Source organism: Prunus dulcis, chromosome 8, assembly GCF_902201215.1.
Source record: "Prunus dulcis chromosome 8, ALMONDv2, whole genome shotgun sequence".
In the NCBI taxonomy this organism is placed as follows: domain Eukaryota; kingdom Viridiplantae; phylum Streptophyta; class Magnoliopsida; order Rosales; family Rosaceae; genus Prunus; species Prunus dulcis.
Window position 1 is genome coordinate 20,001,143 of NC_047657.1, and position 19,134 is coordinate 20,020,276.

At 38.2% G+C, this 19,134-nt stretch overlaps 2 protein-coding genes across 3 annotated transcripts; one reads left to right on the top strand and one right to left on the bottom strand.

Moving 5' to 3' along the window:
* Positions 1-234: 234 nt before the first annotated feature.
* On the bottom strand, positions 235-5,431 carry LOC117637114 (uncharacterized protein C57A7.06). The gene is given in 12 exon segments (XM_034371913.1): positions 235-726; positions 948-1,079; positions 1,273-1,662; positions 1,752-1,835; positions 1,970-2,050; positions 2,148-2,519; positions 2,790-3,113; positions 3,328-3,549; positions 4,002-4,483; positions 4,753-4,882; positions 5,008-5,161; positions 5,163-5,431. Coding segments are annotated over 12 exon segments (2,691 nt in total). The 5' UTR covers positions 5,312-5,431; the 3' UTR covers positions 235-555.
* Positions 5,432-11,305: 5,874 nt separating this feature from the next.
* LOC117638877 lies at positions 11,306-17,104 on the top strand. 2 transcript variants are annotated; one of them, XM_034374036.1, is made up of 3 exons: positions 11,306-11,541; positions 14,465-14,530; positions 16,877-17,104. In XM_034374036.1, exons 1-3 carry the CDS (start codon positions 11,365-11,367, stop codon positions 16,910-16,912), a joined length of 279 nt encoding a protein of 92 aa, XP_034229927.1. In that variant the 5' UTR covers positions 11,306-11,364; the 3' UTR covers positions 16,913-17,104. The 2 variants fall into 2 exon arrangements, with proteins under 2 accessions (XP_034229927.1, XP_034229926.1); XM_034374035.1 differs by lacking the exon at positions 16,877-17,104 and adding an exon at positions 16,157-16,539.
* Positions 17,105-19,134: the final 2,030 nt, after the last annotated feature.

A 19,134-nucleotide genomic window follows, 5' to 3' on the forward strand; every position in this document is an offset into this window, starting at 1 on the left:
TCATTCAAGTATTTCTCATTCCTTTCTTCTCTTTTCTTTTTCTGGTTATAACTTATAATCCTTACTCTGTTAACTTTCATTATTTTTTTCTCTCATTTTATTCAATTCCAGTAAAACTCCCAAACATGCTCTGTTTTAAAAGCTAACTAGTTCTCTCTCTTTCGGGTTAAATTCAAGGGAATAGGCCTATAAGGTTAACCCGCCCCTTGCCCTCGAGATCAAATCCTCCTCCACTATTTCAAACTATTTTAGAATATCACTTTGTCAAAACATTATAGAGTTTTCCTTACACGTTAAAAAGATTCAATATAATATAGCTGATACAATTTCTACCAGACTACTGCTTGCATCACGGAAGAAAGAAATAATAAAAATATACAAAGGCAGATTATAACAACTGAATTTCAACCAGCAGCAGGCATAGCTCAAGTATCCCCCGCTCTCTCTCTCTCTCTCTCTCTCTCTTCCATCTTCCATGACGTTGAAAATTGCGAACGCTTACACCATGGAAATAACGGAACCAGAAAAAATTCCCAAAAACAGTCTCCACTTTAGCTAATTCTTGAGCTTAGTTTTCACCTTTGTCCCATTTTTGCCGCTATTGCTTTTACTCTTATTCCTCTTTTTCTGTTTCTTTCCACTTTGTGTTTGCTCCTCTATTCTTTCATAAGGATTCACCTCCTCAAACTCGATGGGCTTTATAATCACACCAGGTTTCTTCATTACCTGCACACAATTGCATTTAAGGTGAGAATTGAGAGACGTAAGTCAAAAGCACGCAACATCCAGCTTACGGAAACAAAGGATAAAATTGCATGTGGTATTGCAGAATTTCATCATTGGATGTCATTTCAAGCATATTCTCATGACGTAGTAATAGATGTAAAAAGAGCTATAATTTCTACAAGAATAGTCAATCTCCAGTGGAATTGTAATGAGGCACTTACTTCAGGCCGATTAAGAGCTCCAACCGCAGTTGCGGGGTTGAATTCAGGACCAAGGGGCATGCGGATGCTCTGTTCATAAACTTCTCTGGACGTGAACGGGTAAGGCAATGATTTTGTATAAAGTTTCTCAGCCTGTCAAATTCAAATACAAAGGCAAGGGTCACTTAATCGCCACAAACGAGTAAATCAGACACTTGGACATTAACCCTTGCTCTGCATCTACTAATTTCTATCATCTAATGTTTCCTTGTAAATTAAAACATTCATTTGTATGGAACATCACCTACTTGATGAAGAGTGAGTGCTACCATGAAAGACGACTAACCTTTTTATCCAACTTTTCTGAGATAATAACACGTTTAAGATGTGCATCCTTCCTCTTTTTAAGGGTTTCTTCTCTCATCCTCTTGGCACTTTCATGTTCTTGCAACATCCAAGAAGGTAACCCTTTCTTTTTCTGTACATGAGTCCACTGACCCCATCCAGGGAGTAAAACAGGCTTTTCGGGTTCAGGATTTTCCTCGTTCAGGACTTCCTGTTTTTCCTTCTCAAAGTCATCCTCCACATCATCAGCCGCAAAGGCTTGACGAATTATCTCAGCTTGGGAAGGAAGTTCATAAGATGATTCAACTTTTGGATCCGAAGTAAGAATCCCATCTACCATCTGCCCCTCACTATCTGCATCACTATACTCGTCCAAATCCTTCACAGGTTCCTGTAACAGAAACATTTTCAAAGCGTTAAGCTAGCCAATCAATCATAAATGTGGGAAATGTAAATTTTATAAATGCAAAAAGGCTATACTTGAAAATTTTGATTGAGCACAACTGATTCCAAGGGCCGAGTAGGCTTATTCGCATTGGCATCTGCATTGTTGCCACCTTTCATCTGTATTCATTACACAAGAAATAGTAATTACCAAAAAGAAAGGGAAAAAAGCACATATCCATCGTAAGAAAAGTATACAAATACTTGCATTATTCATAAGGAAGAATAAAAAGAATATGCAAAAGAAAACTAACCTTTTTCCATGTGCCTGAAGCAAAAATAGAAACCTCATGTGTTGTCTTCGGACCTGGGTCTTGAACAATATCATCAAAGTTCTGTGAACCACAAGAGATAGAGATGGCATTGTCATGCTCATAGATCAAAAGAGAGGTCTCCAAGAAAGGACAGGAAAAAATTAAGAAGCCTTATTACCTTGAAAAGAGAATCCTTATGATTTTTAGATTCCTTATGAAGTAAGACAGGATTAATGCCGCCATTGTTCTGCAAATCACTACTTCTGTCTTCCCTGATATCAACATTTTCTTTGGGCTCGAAGTCATCTTCACTATCACTATTACCATAATAATTATCTGATCTAATCTTATCATCCGATTGGGTCTTATTACTTGATTCTGGAGCCTCCTTCTTGGATGCATTGAAGACCATTCTACCACTTGGAGGGGCCACTTTTGCATTATCTGCCCCATTTGAATCCTCCAACTGATTTGACCATGACTCATACTCTTGAAGAGCAAGTTTAGCTTCTTCAGCAGCTGCCTCATTCCTTTTTTTCAATCCACGCACCTATGTCAAACAAACAGCTGACTAATGACTTAACAATACAAGGACCAAAAGAATCATGAACGTGACAGGGTCAAGGGAAAGATACAAACAGTAAGTAATGTTTATTTTCCTTACTCAACTGGCCTTCTGAAGATAATTAACATAAGTTCTGAAATAATAAAGCATTTTATTTTCAAACAAAGGATTGAAACAACAATGACATTCATGGTAGTTGTAAATTGCTACTACATTGTTAATATCTGAAACTAACAAGAAAAACCAAAGCTTTACCATAAAAGGTAATGAAAGCACTCCTGATTTAGGCACTTCATCATCTTCATCCAACAAGTTAAGTGTCTTCTCCTTTGCTTTTTCTAACAACTTTGATGCCCTAGCCTGATCTGAACCAGCTGAATATACATCCTCATCACTAGTGTCATCACTGCTACTGCTACTACCATCTTTCATAGAATTCATTTTTCTTGTTAGCAGAGCATGCAGGTGCTGCTGTTCGGCAATCGCAGTACGAGTTCCTTCATCTTGGACATCTATACCACGCTCTTTGATGCGCTTGGTCCACTTGGAGCTACCTTTGTGCCTCAGAGTCATTCGTTCCTGGATCAAGTTGAAAAGAAAAGAATTTACACTTTCTTTTCGCTTGTACAATAAAGAGTGTTTCTTGACTGTAACAAGAAGTACAGTTTGCCTTATGTTTCTGGGTCCTTAGCGTAACCAGAAAAGAGAGAAAAATAAAGTTTCTTGAGGAAGTAATGCACTAAGGAACCAAAACCAGTTAACTACCACCTATATTTGGGGAAAAATCTATCACCTTTGCTCTCTCATACTCTTGCTTCATTGCGAGTTCTTTAGCAGCTTCTCGATCCATTTGACTTTGTGTAGATGATGCCTTCAATCTATCTTTCTTCAACAGACGATGATATGTTTTGGATTTGATCTTTTTTATGTGTTTTGACTTCATTTCATGACGGAAGAGAAGGCTGCGCATTTTGGCCATTCGATTATGGCGGTCCTTTTCATCTTCAGCTGATACCTGTCAGGCAAACCAGAACAAGAAACATACATTCAAGGAATAGATAATTTAATTTGGTGCAAACACAGAACAATTTAGCTACACTATGCACCATACAAGAACAAAAGGCAAAAAGATAGTTACAGCAACATGATAGATTATTGACAACCATACAAAGGATACAAAATACTTAAAAACTAAAGTAACATCAATCTCTGTAATAATCATAACAAGGTGCAACTTAGTTTTGAAGAAGTTAACATGAAGGTTTTATCAACTATCACAATCTCATTTCAATCATGTCATAGAACCTTAGTGTCCAGTCAGACAGTTTAACATCAGTCATTCTATTAGATATGAGTACGATCAGATAAATTAACAATTTTGAAGGCAATAGGAGACAATAAGTTGCCAAAACTCATCTTATAAAACAATATTATTCCATCAAGTGCACTAGTCTATTGTATACATACCTTATTTAATTCAAGAAGCCTTGACCCATCTTTTTGGTGAGCCTCCATAACCTGGTCGTCATAAACTAATGAAGCAATTTTCTTCTCAAATTCTGTTCTGGGTTCAAATTCAGAAGCTATTGCTCCCACAGTTGAAAACCCCAAATCCATATCATCGTCAAAATATATGGTAGGCGCCTCCCTGTTTCTCTTAATGATTGGCTCCCACTTCTGCAACTCTTCCTTTGATTTTTCATAGGCTGCTTTCCTCTCCAATTTCTCTTGATCTGCCTTTGGAAGCGGAGCAGGAGTAGGAACAGATTTCTTTTCCAAATGATGTATTCTCTTTCTAAGTTTGCTATAACCAGATACTCCATGGAGAGGGTCCAGAAGGTCTCCAATGCTAACGGGTCCTTCACCCTCCAACATATCACGGGTAGGGTTATACTCAGACTCGGGATACGCCTCTGATATAACAACATTATTTTTCTTCTTCTTCTTCCCTGACAAAGACATTAAATTCACAGTGAGTCAAGCCCCTGATAAATATCCTCAAGCAATGGATAGATAACTCTGAATGCATAACTGGGGACTTTAAACAAATCCCATATGTGAACTTTCAGAGTCCCCATAACAAAACAGTATTCTGCTTCATTAACTCAAGGGCTACATCATTTTTATACATGAATATTCATAATTGCATCATTTGTGCTCTAAACACAATTACACGGTAAATTAAGCTGGCTAAGAACAATCAGAGGAACTGTCTTACCCTCAAAAGCTTCACTTGTAATTCGTGTGGTTCTTTGCCTTCCATCATCATCCTTCTCGTCCTCGTCCTCAACCCCATCCTCTCCAGCGTTCCTGGTGTCATTGTCATCATCCGATGACACATTTTCATCCTACAATAAACATGCACATTGATAACACAGATTTGAAAAAACTCAAAGACTCCTTCTACTATGCAAAGCCAGAACAGCCACTACAAAGTCCCGTAAACTGATATTGTAATTCGACAGTAACAAACCTCAAATTCCTCAGGCATCTGATACTCGAGGTTCTCGACGGGGTCGTACCGGCGGTTCTTCTTGGACTCCTCCTCCGGCAGCTCCTCTTCGTACTCATACAAGTCCCGGCCATAAACCTCTTCCTGATCCTCGTCGGAACCAAAACCCTCATCACGGGTTTAAGCGTTCGAGCTCCTTTCGCAGAGCGTTGGGCAAACGAGGGCCTTTTCTTTCTCTTGTATCGGTGCCTTTCTTTTGCTTCTTGCTGGGTTTGCCTCTCTTGCCCTTTGCCTCGCCTCTAGATTTTCGCTTCGTCTCCGCCATGTCGTCGGCGTGAGAGAGAGGAGAGAAGGGCTCGGTTTTCTTCTATAGTGACGGTGAGAGCAGTAGGCAATGCACTGGGCAAAACCTACTTGCCTCCAGTGCTCGCCTTTGCAGACTCAACGGAGCTCGTTGTAGACACAAACCAATCTAAAGCCCAAACGATTGAAAGTATAGTTGGGCTGCAACGTTAGAGCGTCGGAACTATCGATCGATCCAAACAATCCAAAATTAGGCTCATATGTTTGGGCCCATATAAGTTCTTTTTTCTTTGTTTTTAAGTTAAAAGCGATATTGAAAGGGAAATAAAGAATCAAACTTAGAAACTCGAATGCAAAAATAAATACTCGACCCAGTTAAGTTTTGTGACACATAATAACACAAGGGTTCATTTGTTACTCGAGGTCGGAAGGGATTGTCTCATGTTTGGTACAAATATTTTTACTTTAAGTGAGATTGTTTCAACGGATTCAAAACAAAATTATGTGTTTGAATCCTCCCTTCTAATGAAAGCACACCTGAATTGGGATGCTTCATAAGCTCTTCATATTTCTACATCTTTCATTTTTCATATTTAAAAAATAAATGAATCAGTTCAAATTTTATAGCTGTTATTGAGAATTTGTTATTTTAATCACCGATGCATAAGACAAAATATATTCAACTTATATTATAACTGTCAACTTGATATTTGATAAAATGAAAGTAACTGATTGGACAACATATCCATGTGAATATCGATCTATCGCGAATTGGGTAGGCATATATCTTAATCAACCTCCAGGAACTTGGAATGCTTGATCGAGGAAGAAGAGGAGCCCCCCATTATTTTTGTTTGCAAGTAAAATATCTGTGACCGGTAGAGTCCATATGCATGCATGATCATGACATTTCGTAGTACAGAGACAAAGAAGCTACGTTCCTTCCGAGTTCCAACTGCTGGTTTTAAACATTATTTAGGTTTTGTCCATTATCTCATATACACATGTATCAAAATGGTTGGGTCCACCTGGATTACAGTTATAATATATACAAAAATATAAATAGTATTGTTTATACTATCTCAAAAGTAAAGGAAAATATCTAAAAAGAAAGAAAATATCTCAAAAGTAAGGAAAATATCTTTTTGCAAAAAGACAAGTTTGCCCTCGCATATTTTAATGGGGGAAAATTTGACTTTTTAATCGAGAAAGAATTTAGGAATTCCGCTTACGCCATTGTGTAGAGCGCGGCGAAACGAGTCCGTAGACACGAAGTAGACCCGAATCGGAGCCATAACGAAGAAGATATGGTCTAAAAATCGCGAAGGGCAAAACGGTAATTTGGCCAAAAAGTCAGACTTTTTATCTCTCTCTCTTCTTCCCCGTCACTTTCTCTCTCTTCCCTCTCTCTCTCCCGCGCGACTTGGCCCGTGCGCCCGTTCGACTTCCAGGCGGCGGCCCGGCCACCACAGGCCTAGCCGATCTCCGCCGTGGGTACCATCGGGTCCGCCTCCGTGTCACCGTCAAGACCTGACCGACCTCAACCCCGGGGCTGCCCTGAGCTGGCTGGAAAATCATGTTTTCCGACGGAGGTTCCTTCGAAGCCACCCGAACTTCCAGCTCAAAATTCTCCTTCGTTTCTCCACCAAATCGATCGAGTAAGGTACCGTTTCTCAGCTATTTTTTGTGTTCTAGCTGATGGGTATATGGGTTTCGATCGATTTTAGCTCTAAGGGGTTCGATTTTCGACTTGAAATCTGGCCAGAACTTCGGCCGCTCGAAACTACTGTTTGTGGTCACTTTTTGGGGTATGCCCAAGAACAAAAGTGACTCCAAATGGGGTGTTTTACCTAGAGTAAGAGTTTGGAGTCTTGGTTCAGAGATTTTTCGGCCACCCGAAATCGCTTTGGACACCCAAAGCTGCCCGCGCGCGCTGGAGCGCGTGGGCGAGGGTAGTGATGTAATTCTGTGCAGTTTTGTGACCCTCGTGTCGTCACGAGCACGTGGGATTTCGCGGATCTCGAATCAGAGTCCGTTTGACCCTCGAACGGATTTTCCATATCGCGCGATCCGTGGGTGCAATGTCGTTAAATAATCGGATCGCGCTGAATTTCGGCTACGTCGGTCTACATGATGTCAGGATTGTGTAGGATTCGACGGATTGCGAATCGGAGTCCCGGATACTCCGGAATCGCGAACCCTGGGGCTAGGGTTTGGATTTTAAGCGATAACGCGATTTTGGCTAATCCGACCGTCCGTTTCGGACCAAATTCGCGGAACATGGTTCCTTCTCTATGAGGAACCCTTAGAGAAGCCCAGATTGTCCATCGGAGGCCGTGGACCCGGGGGGTCCCGGGTCGGCCGATCGGACAGTTTATCGCTTAATTTAAGCGTCGGGTCTTCCAAAATTGATCTAAGAGTCTAAAAACCTTAATATGGGCTCAGGAGTAACTTGGATTTGAACGCACGTATTTCTAGGAGCCGGGGACAGGGTATTTAATTTAATCCTTTTATTCAGCAGCGTATTAATTTATTATTCTTGGATAATCAGGCACCAGGAGTCCAGCTAACCCACGGGAAGGACCTTCGAAGGGTCCAGTAGGTCGGACCATCTGTGAGTGGACTTTCTTTCATAAAGGCTTTATTTAAATAAGTTGTATAGATAATTTCTATAAATAAGATTTCATAAGAGATTTATATTGATTTTATATAAATAAGTTTTCATAAATGAGTTTATTTGAATAATTTCAGTATTTGATCTTGAATAAGTGATATTGCATATTTTCGAAGCGTGATTAGCATTGTGAAACATCTTTATTTTATAATACTGGTTGAGCAGCAGACTTGAAGGTTTTAATACAAAGGTAGTAGTTAGTTCAGACTTATCAGATTTTAGAGAGTTATCAGATTTTCTAATTAGGCCACCGTGTACCCATTTATTCTTGGTAATTACCCACAGTTGGACCGATGTCTACGGACATCCAGTCCAATTTCAGTTTATGTCAGTGCACTTGACTTTGCCTCACGATTTTCGGGGACGCTCGGACCGTGAGTGCCAGGATTTGCGGCTCGACAGACTTGGTGTCCCGAGACCTGCCAGGATTGCGGCTCAGCTGACTCTGTGTCCCCGAGACCTGCCAGGATTGCGGATCAGGCTGACTACGGTCCCCTCTATCCTGCCAGAGCGACTCGAGCAGACTTGGTGTCATCGAGGAATCTGCCGGCGGGACAGGCTGATCATAGTCCCCTGATTTCGCCAGTTTGCGGCTCGGGTAGACTGCGTGGCACCCGAGACCTGCCAGGGGAATTGACGGTTATGATAGGGGTACAAATAGGTGGTACTTTCAAAGGATTTTGGGTTTTATCTTATTTAATTATGACCTTCAGTTATTTTATATCAGCTTTTCCAATTTTCAGGCATTGGTACCTTTTTATATTGTTTAGTTATGCAAGGTTTGAGCACAGAGCTTTTCTACAAGTTTGATTTCAGTGTTTTATGCAAGCTTTGGTTTTAGTGCTTTTATACGAAACTTTTCTAGCTTGAATATGATTTATATAGGATGCCTTGAGTTTAGCTTGCTTTAAATGGAGAGTACGTATTTAGTTTTATTTAACTATTTTAAATGGGGGTTATTATGTTTATAAAATTATTTTCAAGAACATTATTTTTGTCCACTCACCTTTTCAACTTGTTTTTCGCCCCCAGGCCATAGAAGTGCGCGGGATCCACCACCGGGCCATTCGCAGCTTCCGCGCCATCAAGTAAGGTAGAGTTTGTAGAAAATCCTCGAAACATTGAAAACTTTAGAACATGCTCTGATATCTAGTATTAGTGGAAAAATGGAGTGAAGACTGTTACTTGGGATATTCTGGCTGTTGGGATGGAGTTAATGATTGTTTAACAGGTGGAAAATTTTGGAATTGGTCAAAATACAGGGGAGACTCTGCCGAATTTTCGGCAGAAGTCTAAGGGAAATTTTAAAGAGAATTTGTTACGAGAAGGATAAAATGGTCAATTGTGCCCGACAGTTGCCAGATGTCGGACACGTATAGGACTGGACTCGAATTCCAAAGCGAAAATTGGGTCGGGTCCTGTCAAAAGCGACTAGCACTAAGGCAGCCACACCTTCTCCTGTGCTGAAGGAAGACACACTTCCGAGGTGCCAGACACTTGCCGAAGCTCCCAGCTGCCAAACTTAATCTCCAGAACACGTGTCGCCACCACAACGGCTTGCACAAAGTCCCACATTGGAACTTTGTGCAAAGCTCCCACTTTCACTTCCCTATAAATAGGGAACAGTACCCAAGTAAAAAGCAGAACTATTCTCCTACTTTTACTGTTACTCTGCCAAAATTACTACCCGTAACTGACTTAGGCATCGAAGAGCCTTCGGCCGGCACCACACCGGTGTCCGAAGCTTAACGATTGCTTCTCCCATTTTACCTTCTACAGGTCTTTCACCAACCCATTTCACCAAGGGCCTCAACCCTTTTCCCTGCTGAAGAACCAGCACATCTAATCATTAAGTTGGACTCAATATTAGCCGGGCCATTTTGAGCATCAACAAGTATCTCTCCTGGTATAGAGGAAACACAAATCATAATATAATATACCCATTAATATTGTTTGAAATTGAAAATTCACTTGAAATTATACATGACGTACGCTTAGCGCAACCAATCCCTTCTTAGCGTTCATATATATCTTTCACACGCCTTGGACATATTTCCATGTTTCTTCCAAAGCAAACGCCTCACCATATTTTATATTTATATTTATATATGATGCATGCAAGATATAATGTCTGACCATAAAACGAACGCAATAATATATATATATATATACATGTCCATAATTTTATTTGGAAGATGATCTAAGTCTCTTGATAGCTTATGTAGATATTTGGCCGGAAATATGGCAGAAACTAGGGGAGATTAAGTTTGAGTGGCTGCACTGCAAACATATTACCTATTATAACAGCACCTGAGGAACCCATATGTTGAGAGGAATAGGTGAGGAACCCGTGTTGGAGAAGGGGAGCACGTGCAACAACTTACTAGCTTTTCTTTGCGTTTGAAAAGCAAAAGCAAAGCCAAAAGGGTTTGCACGTGCCCTGCTTCTCCAACAAGGAGCCACACCCGCTCTAATTACAAGCCTTGCTTGCTAGCTGCACCCACCCTCTTCCTTACATTTGAACAATAGAATAGAAATGGTGTGGATTGGATGAATTCAAGGAAGAAGAAACCAATGTTATTTATAGGCGCAAATGGGGGGGAGAGAGAGAGTGTGTGTGTGTGTTTAGATCTCTCATGCATGCATGTCATCATGGTAAGAGATGAAGGAGAGAGGAGTAATTAAATTGAAGGTACGTAGAGCAGGCAGGGAAAGAAGAAAACCTCTGTCAAACCATGCCATGCCATCATTTTGATATTGTCATTAATTTGTACTTGATATGAAGAAAATCAAAAAAATTCAAAGTAGAGATATCTGAGGAGACCAAAAGAGGGTCCTGCTGCCTTATTATTGTCACAAAACTAAACCCATTTGTTCCATGGAGCCTTGGAGAGGATTGATTCAATGCACAGAGAGACGACGAACACAAGCCTCTAAAAATTAAATCTCTTCCGGCCCCACCAATATATATATGTATTGTTCAATACTGCTGCTGGGGCTGGGTGGGCAGCCTTGGATCGATCAAGAATCTCGGGCCATGATGTTTTCCTAGACGTCCTAGATCACCTCTTGGGATTTATTTGGGTGGGCCCAATGAGAGGTTGTCTCTTAAGTTCTCAACTCAGCCAGCTTTTTGCTTTTGGGAAGAAATTCTATATATACTAAAGCCCAATGCAACTAAACACTGTAGCTAAGCACAGTGTAATGACGGAAATGCCCCTCATTTTTCTGCTGTTTCTGTTTTTTTTTCCCTGATCCACAGTGAATTGACGAAACTGCCCTTGACTAAACAGCTTCTTTTGTTTCCGTTTTTGCCCCTCCTCCTTCGTTGAGATGATTTCGTCGGCTGAGACAGAGCTGTGCCTTCAGTTCATTTCCAACCAGCTGGTTGGGGGGCAGCCATGGAAGAACAGTGTTCGTTGCTGGGCATGCGTTGGAGGCCGTCGATTTTTGTTTTGGGAGGTGAGCTGCAAATCCAGCCGCTGCTTTGGGATCGGGAGATCTCATTTTTTCTACATCCTTCGACTCAGGCTCCCCCATCTTTCTTGCTTGCGAATATTTGCATCGTTGCTCTCCAGGTATGCATCTCATCAACTTTTCTTAAGATTTCTAAGGTCTTTATTTCATGATTTTGATTGTTGGCTGGGAGATTTTTCATGCTTTGTAGAGTTGTGTTCATGTTTTTTGGTTATTTTGATTTCAGGTTTTTGGGTTATCTCTAATGGTTGATTTAGTTATTTTTTAGGAATTTCGATTCATTTATTTGATTCCTTTGATTCTACTGAGCATTTTTTTTTTAATTGAAAAAATTCCCTTTTTTTATCTGATATTGGTGATGAAATTGATGAAATTGATGATAAAATTCCCAACAGCTAGCTAATTCTCCAGAATGATCAAGCCAATGGGCTGTTCAGTTAACTCAGAGAAACAAAATAAAATTATGTCATGGAACACACCTTCATAAATGGTCGATCACGACTAGGAAACGAGTCAATGAAACTCTCCTTCAAAAGTAAGGATACCTAATTACAAGAAAATCAGTGTCAGAACAGCAGCAATACATTTGGATTCTTCTAAGACAAGTCACCATATGATTGTGCATTCAAATATGAATGTCACTAGATATATGAGCAAGCATTTCACATTCAAAAGAATTGACAAATTGATCTGCACTTATCAATTCAACATAACTGAAGGTACGAAGTGAATGATATAAGGATGTATTATGCTGAGGTTCCATATATCTGACACTTCAACAGAACTTAGTCCATCACAAGTAAAGCAGAACACACCTGTTCAGCTGTGCACTCATACACTGGCCTTTTCCTAGCCAAAAAACTCTCTCCCACGAGCTTTGCATGATAAGGACTTAAGGATGAAAATAATTCCTTATGTTGTGGTAACTGAGGTAGTGTTGGTGACTTCACCTATTACATCACACAATGGGAAAAGGATCAGACACTCACATTTTATTTGTTTTTAGAGGAATATTTAGCATTTTGATAAACACTAGCCATTCCAAGAAACTAGATAACACATAAGCATGAGAAATGGTAAACTAATATATAGAAACTTTCTGCTTTGTTTATTGTAAGGCATACGGTTAATAACGAGTCTGAACATATTTGAGCTGCAATATAAGTAGAAAAATACAACTGCTTAAAAATGGAAGATGTTTTTTTGGCTGGCTCTTTGTTAGTTGGGATTTGTTTGTTTGTTTTTTTTTTTTTTTTCTTAATGTTGGTTAATTGCTGTTTTACTTTAGCAAAGTGTTCAATTTTCTTGCATGAATTTGATCTTTCTGTTAATAGAGCATAGGAATTAGCTAACGGCACCATGTGAAAATGTAAATTGACTTAAGTTATGTATGAGATGGATGATTTTTATCTCTTTAAAATAAAATTGTAGTCACAGACCATTTAGATTGATTAAAGAGAGAAAAAAAGACATTGGTTTGATGAAAATACTAAATGCAAAACATACCTAGGTATAAAAACAGCACACAACATGGTTGAGGTCATTTGGGACCGTTGTCAGAGTAAAGGCTTTAGCATATCAGACAGTAAATTCAATACCAGTAACTTGATTCCCATATGTTACTACCACTGAATTCTTCCATTGGTCATCATTGCTTGGGTGTTCCATTGTGGTCTGAAGTAACCAAGAAAATAAGTCTGTAGTTTTAAAGCTGCATTTTGGGTTTTTTTTTGCTTATAAATGGGTGAACTATGTTTTATATGGGCTAAATAGGGCTAGGCTTAAATGTGAAAAAAAATATGAATTTATTGAGGTAAAAAAGTTTTGTGCCAAACTTTGCACTGGCCTACAGCCCAGGGGTGCCCACACGTGGTACTGCCTTTGATTTTAAATAAGAGAAGGCCAGTGGTAGGGGACTTCCCTATCACTAATGTTTTGAAGTGTTGACTACCATGGTCTCATTTGAAGCCTATTTTTGTCTTGCTGTTAACTTTTTTTATTTTTTATTTTTGTTAGCTGTTCTACAATTGAATTCCAAATCTGGCATGGGAGTTGCAGTACGCATTTTTTTTGACATGATTTTATGTAAAGGATGGATCTTGAGGGGATTAAAATAGCATCTCTACTTGACAATATTTGTGCTCATGAAGAAGCGAATATCTGAAATAAATGAATTTGTAATGTAAGTGAAAGAATCATATGCTCCTAGAGTTGCAATTGGTGAGTGCTATCAATTTATTGGCTATGTGATTGAAAAATCCCAAAACCATGAGATAGGGTTTAGAACCTTAATTTGGGTAACCACAAACTAGGACTCTGTCTTTGTGAGTAGTAGATAAGTTCTGAAAATTGTTTGGCCTCATTGAGCAGGCATGGTGTAGAATTTTTGTTTGAAAGTGTATGGTTTGTCCTTTAAAATTATGATTTGTCCTTGAATGTGATTTTGATTGTTTAGGGTGACTTTAATTGGAATGTTCGATTGAGTTGCCAAGACAAAGGAGATGTAAATTTAGATCAACACTTATAGAAAAGTAAAGTTATATATTGAAGTTATGTATTGGATTCTCTTCATGTTTTGCTTCAATGCACTTATGCACTAAAAGCTTATTTTCGTCTCCCTTTTTCTTCAACAACTATCGTTTATAGAAAAGACTTCACTAAGTAAGTTGGAAATTGGTTTCGTACCATGCTTCTTGGAAATTTTTAGATAAAACAGGGCCAAATCTTCTCTCTTAAGTTGTTTGTTGCAGCTTGCTCCCTGTTTCATTCTAATTATTAGAATATTGGTTATTTGGAACAATAGAATATATGTGCCAATTTCGAAATTTGTAATGATTTTGCTGCTGTAATGGGTTGTTAATTCGTTGTTGTGATAATAGGTTTAGATGTTTACAACTCCAACCTTTATATTGTATAAAACTTAATTTTACAGTCTGTCAAACCTATTTGGTATTCTTTCTATAGTGTATAGTATTCCTAATTTTATTACAGGAAATGATTTTCCATTCTCTGTATGACTTGCAGGCTGGACCAGCAAATATTTTCACCCACATATTAGTCTTCACCTCTATATTCTACACAGTGAAACAGGTCTGCCCCTATATATGTGTTTAACCGAAAAAGGATTGTAATGTATGAGTGGCATGTGTTGAATCTGTTTTGCTAAGTGTGGTATCTGTTGAATCTATTTTGGTATTTATGCATCTCTTGGATCTGTTGAATCTGGTGTGGTATTTGTAGAACTGTTTTTATATTTTTGGCATCTCTTGAATCTGTTTTTGGTGTTAGAGATTTTATTTATTGTCTGAGTGGCAGATTCTTGCTTTATGCCCTCAAATAAACAAGAATTGAACATTCTGTTTTACATTGGATCATGGCCCATTGCTGTTTTTCATTGTGAAACAAGCATATTCATATCATAATCATATCCTTTAAATTTATTTTTTAGTGTAGAGTAATACATTGATACGTATTCATTTCTAATCTGTTTTTTTATGTTAGTCACACGTAGGATTGAATTTCAATTATATTGCTCCAACTATATCCATTGAATCTGTTCCTGAATTCCAGTGATCACATAGGCTTCATACTATTAACACCCCTCTCTCACCACTCCAAGTCCGAGTCCACACCCATGTTTACTAATGCACCACCAATGATTAGAATTACAATGAAAATTAATCACCACCGTAAATTTAGATCAACACTTATAGAAAATTAAAGTTATATGTTGAAGTTATATATTGGATTCTCTTCATGTTTTGCTTCAATGTACTTATGCACTAAAAACTTATTTTCATTTTCCTTTTTCCTCAACAACTATCCTTTATAAAAAAGACTTCACTAAGTAAATTGGAAATTGGTTTAGTACCATGCTTATTTGAAATTTTTAGAATTAATTTTGGGTTTGTGATGATTAAAGTTAGGAAAATGAGCAATTAGGAAATTGATAATCATTGTTGTAGAATCACATGGAGTTAGATGTATGTCATGTGGTTAGAGAGCTTTTGCCTTATAAAATAGGGCCAAATCTTCTTTCTGAAGTTGTTTGTTGCAGCTAAAACTATTTTTAAATTGAAGAGTGGTAGTTTTGTATCGTTCTTCGCAGTTTCAGCTCTTTCTTTATTTATTAGAGTATTTGTTGTTTGGAACAGCACAGTATATGTGTTTATATGAGTGAGAAAGAGAAAAAGAAAGGCAAGGGTGATAGCACTATACCTTCCATTCCCAAGTATTTCTTTCGTATGAAAAATTGGTTGGGTGTATGGTTTGTAACTCTTGGTTCGTATGAAAAATTGGTTGGGTGTGTGGGTTGTAACTCTTGGTAGATGACATTATTTATGTCCTCCTCTACACAATACTATTATTTCATCAGTTCTCACTTAAATTTTTTGTTTTGGTCTTCATTGGTGCCTATTGTTCTGTTGTGGATGGAAAATAAATGAAAGGAAAAAATAGAAAATAGTTTCTCTCAAAACTTTTCCATTCAAACTAAAGGAAGTTGGTTAAATGGAGGAAATTGGAGGAAACAAGTATTGCCCAACATTTCAGTTCATCTCCTAAATAATACAGAATTAAGAAAAGCAATTGGGTTAGGAAATTTCTGTGAATCTGAGACTCAATTGAGTGGTGGGGTTCATTCAAATAGAAAATTTCTATGAATATGAGATTCCTTTTGGTGGGGTTCACTTGATTTTCTGGTTTTACAATTGCAAGATTCTGATAGGAGCTTCAAGACTAAATTATGACAATACGATATTGGCATTTATTGCACACATATGCACTAGCTTTGTGCATGCTTTCTTTTCACCTAATTTTATTATTTTCTTTTTCTTGAAAAATTCTTCAGTCTCAGCACATGTGTGTCTAAACTTTATCTATTCAATCTCATTTAGTAGCATGAAAGGGCACATGACGAATAGTTTGATAACAGCTCACTGTGTTCACAATTTTCACTAGGAACTGAGTTTGAGTTTTGATTCACATCAGAATAATAACATAGATCGGTTTGTGCATTTGGTATTTGTTTTTGTGTGATATTTTTCTCTTAGGACGCGTCAAATGTTTTGAGTGTTTTTTTTATCTGCTTTTGATTGCTGTATTCTAAATATGAAGAAAAAAAAATTAATGATAAAACAGAAAGAAAAAAGAAGTGAAGATTAATCATGTTTTGACAAAATAGAAATTGGGTGTTTTATATTATGTAAATATAATGTTTAGGTTTTTAATTCTCTTATGTATTAGGAATATATGACTTTTTTGCAGTTATTTAGAGCAAAAATTATTTAAGGGTTTGACATTTCTGTTAAAAAACGGGCAGAACCTACCTTGAAAAATGGACATACATAATTAAATGTTTATGATTATTGTCCTAACTCAATGTTCCCCATTCATCAATATTAACATTTACTATTTTCTCACTTTTTTTTATAACAGGGTCAAGACCTCCATCAAAGAGAAAAAAAATCATGAAGAAAGTGCAAAACAAAGCTCGCCCAATTAAATAGCATGCTGTACAAAACTATCCAAATTTTGCTATTTTAATGTCTACTTCCTACTATAAACATCTCAATGTATATACAAACAAATGTAGTACTTTAACATAACAAGTAGCCTGTAAAATATGTTATTACATGCTTTTTTCCAACTTACACTCTTTTAGTTCAACATAATGTTATAAATTCAATCTCATTATATATATAAACAGTCTGACTTTATCTACGCAATTTCAAAACCCGCAGCATCGCGCGGGCTTTCTTGCTAGTATTATTAATTAGTATCGGATTGGACATACATACAGTGCAAGCATGGCATGGGAAGAGAAGAGAAAGAATAATAATAATGTAAAGAGTGCACGTAGGGCTTTGCGTGTTGAGCACAAGCTTTTGAGTGTGGTATTTATGTTTGTTTCAGTTTTTTTTTTTTTCTTTCCCAAGGGCATGTTTGGTAGGCCTCACTATGCCTCACTGGATTGGATTGTGTTAAATAACACTTAAAACTCATGTTTGGTAAAAAAAGGGATTAACTTAAATGAGACTCCATAGTCTGAAAAAATAACCAGACTAGCATGTCTAATTTAGTGAGCCTCAAATGCAGTTCGCAAAATAGCACCATCGCTATTTTGAACACACGAGTCCGGTTGGATTTCCTTACGCCTTGAATCAAAACATCACCACCACAGACCCAATCGACAGACTCTGGCAATGCCCAGCTCTCCCTCTTCTCCCCCGAATTTGTTCTCCCTCATGACCACCACCCGTAAGCCACACACAGACCCATCTCTCTTCGCCACCACAGCCACCCGCAAAACCCAGAACCATCTCTCTTCGCCATCTCTGTCAGACCACCACCATCAAACCCATAACCAGCCGCCAGAGACCCAATCGAACCATCATCAGCACCCAATCAGTCAAACAAAGCATCATCACCACCCATAAACAGCCACCACATACTCAGTTCAACAACCATCATCACCTAATTAAACCACCACAACCATTAATTAGTGGAACCAGAAAGAGAGGGGTGGGTGTTTGCAGCCACCACATTTCCAGAAGTGCATATGGCTTTCTTAAAAGTTGGGGTGCAGCATGAAGAGAGTGAAAAGGAATGAAGTAAGAAGAAAAGAGAGGAAAGAATAGGAAGAAAAAAAGAAATAGAAGGAACGGCCTGGAAAGGAAGAAAGAAAAAAAAAAAAAAAAGAGGCTTTGGAAGGAATAAGAAAGGAGGAAGAAAGAAACGGGCCAGAGATAAGGAAGAAGAAGAAAAGTCAATGGGGAGAAGAGGAAGAAAGAAAATAAGAAAAGAAAAAGAAAAAAAAGAAGAAGATAATATAGTTTGAAGTGGGTGATTCAATTGTTTGTTTGACTAGAGATAAGATAATAAATCACCACATACTCACTTATTTGTTTTCTTTTTATTTATTTTTAGGTAAAAAAAGCCTTAATTAAAATTAAATATTAGAATTTTATTAATTAAAATTAAATATTAAAATAATTATTTTTAGTCCGACACAACTCCAAACATAGGTCTTCACTATTTTTACAATCCAGCTTCTTAGTCCGACTCAACACCAAACGTAGGTCAGTACTTAATCCAGCTTAGGCCAATCCGAGCTAATCCGAGACAGTCCCAGGATTTAGTCCAGTCCATGACAGTCCGCCGTGCCAAACGACCCCTTGGAGTGCTCCCTAAGCCCTAGCTAGATATGATCATTCCCTATAAAGAATAGGCTTCAGCTTTTTCTCCCCCCAGAATTTATGGTGCTTTCATCAATAAGTAAGGACGCAAGAATTTCATACCGCCTGATCATGGCAAAGGTGCGTGTTATAATGTAAGCATTGGCTCATAATATTGAATTGCAATTTGCAGCAGAGCAGGCGTGCATTTGGCCTTTGAAATCTGCATCAACCCCTCATTGTATATATATATGCAGAAAAGCTTTAAATTTTCTTAACCGTCTAATAAATTAACCAGTTTTTCTCTTTCGTTATGGTTGGGTTGTGGGGTAAAACTGACATGAAGTTGAATTTAGAGATGTGGATAGATCTCATTTGATGGTGGTGACAGTACGTGCTGTGTAAACCTCGCATTCGAGGTCCTAAGTTTGATTACCCTTTCTCAATATCGTTTGTATAAAAAAGAGCCGAAGTGGAAACCCCAAATTTAAGCCGACTATTGAGGCTCATATACTATCA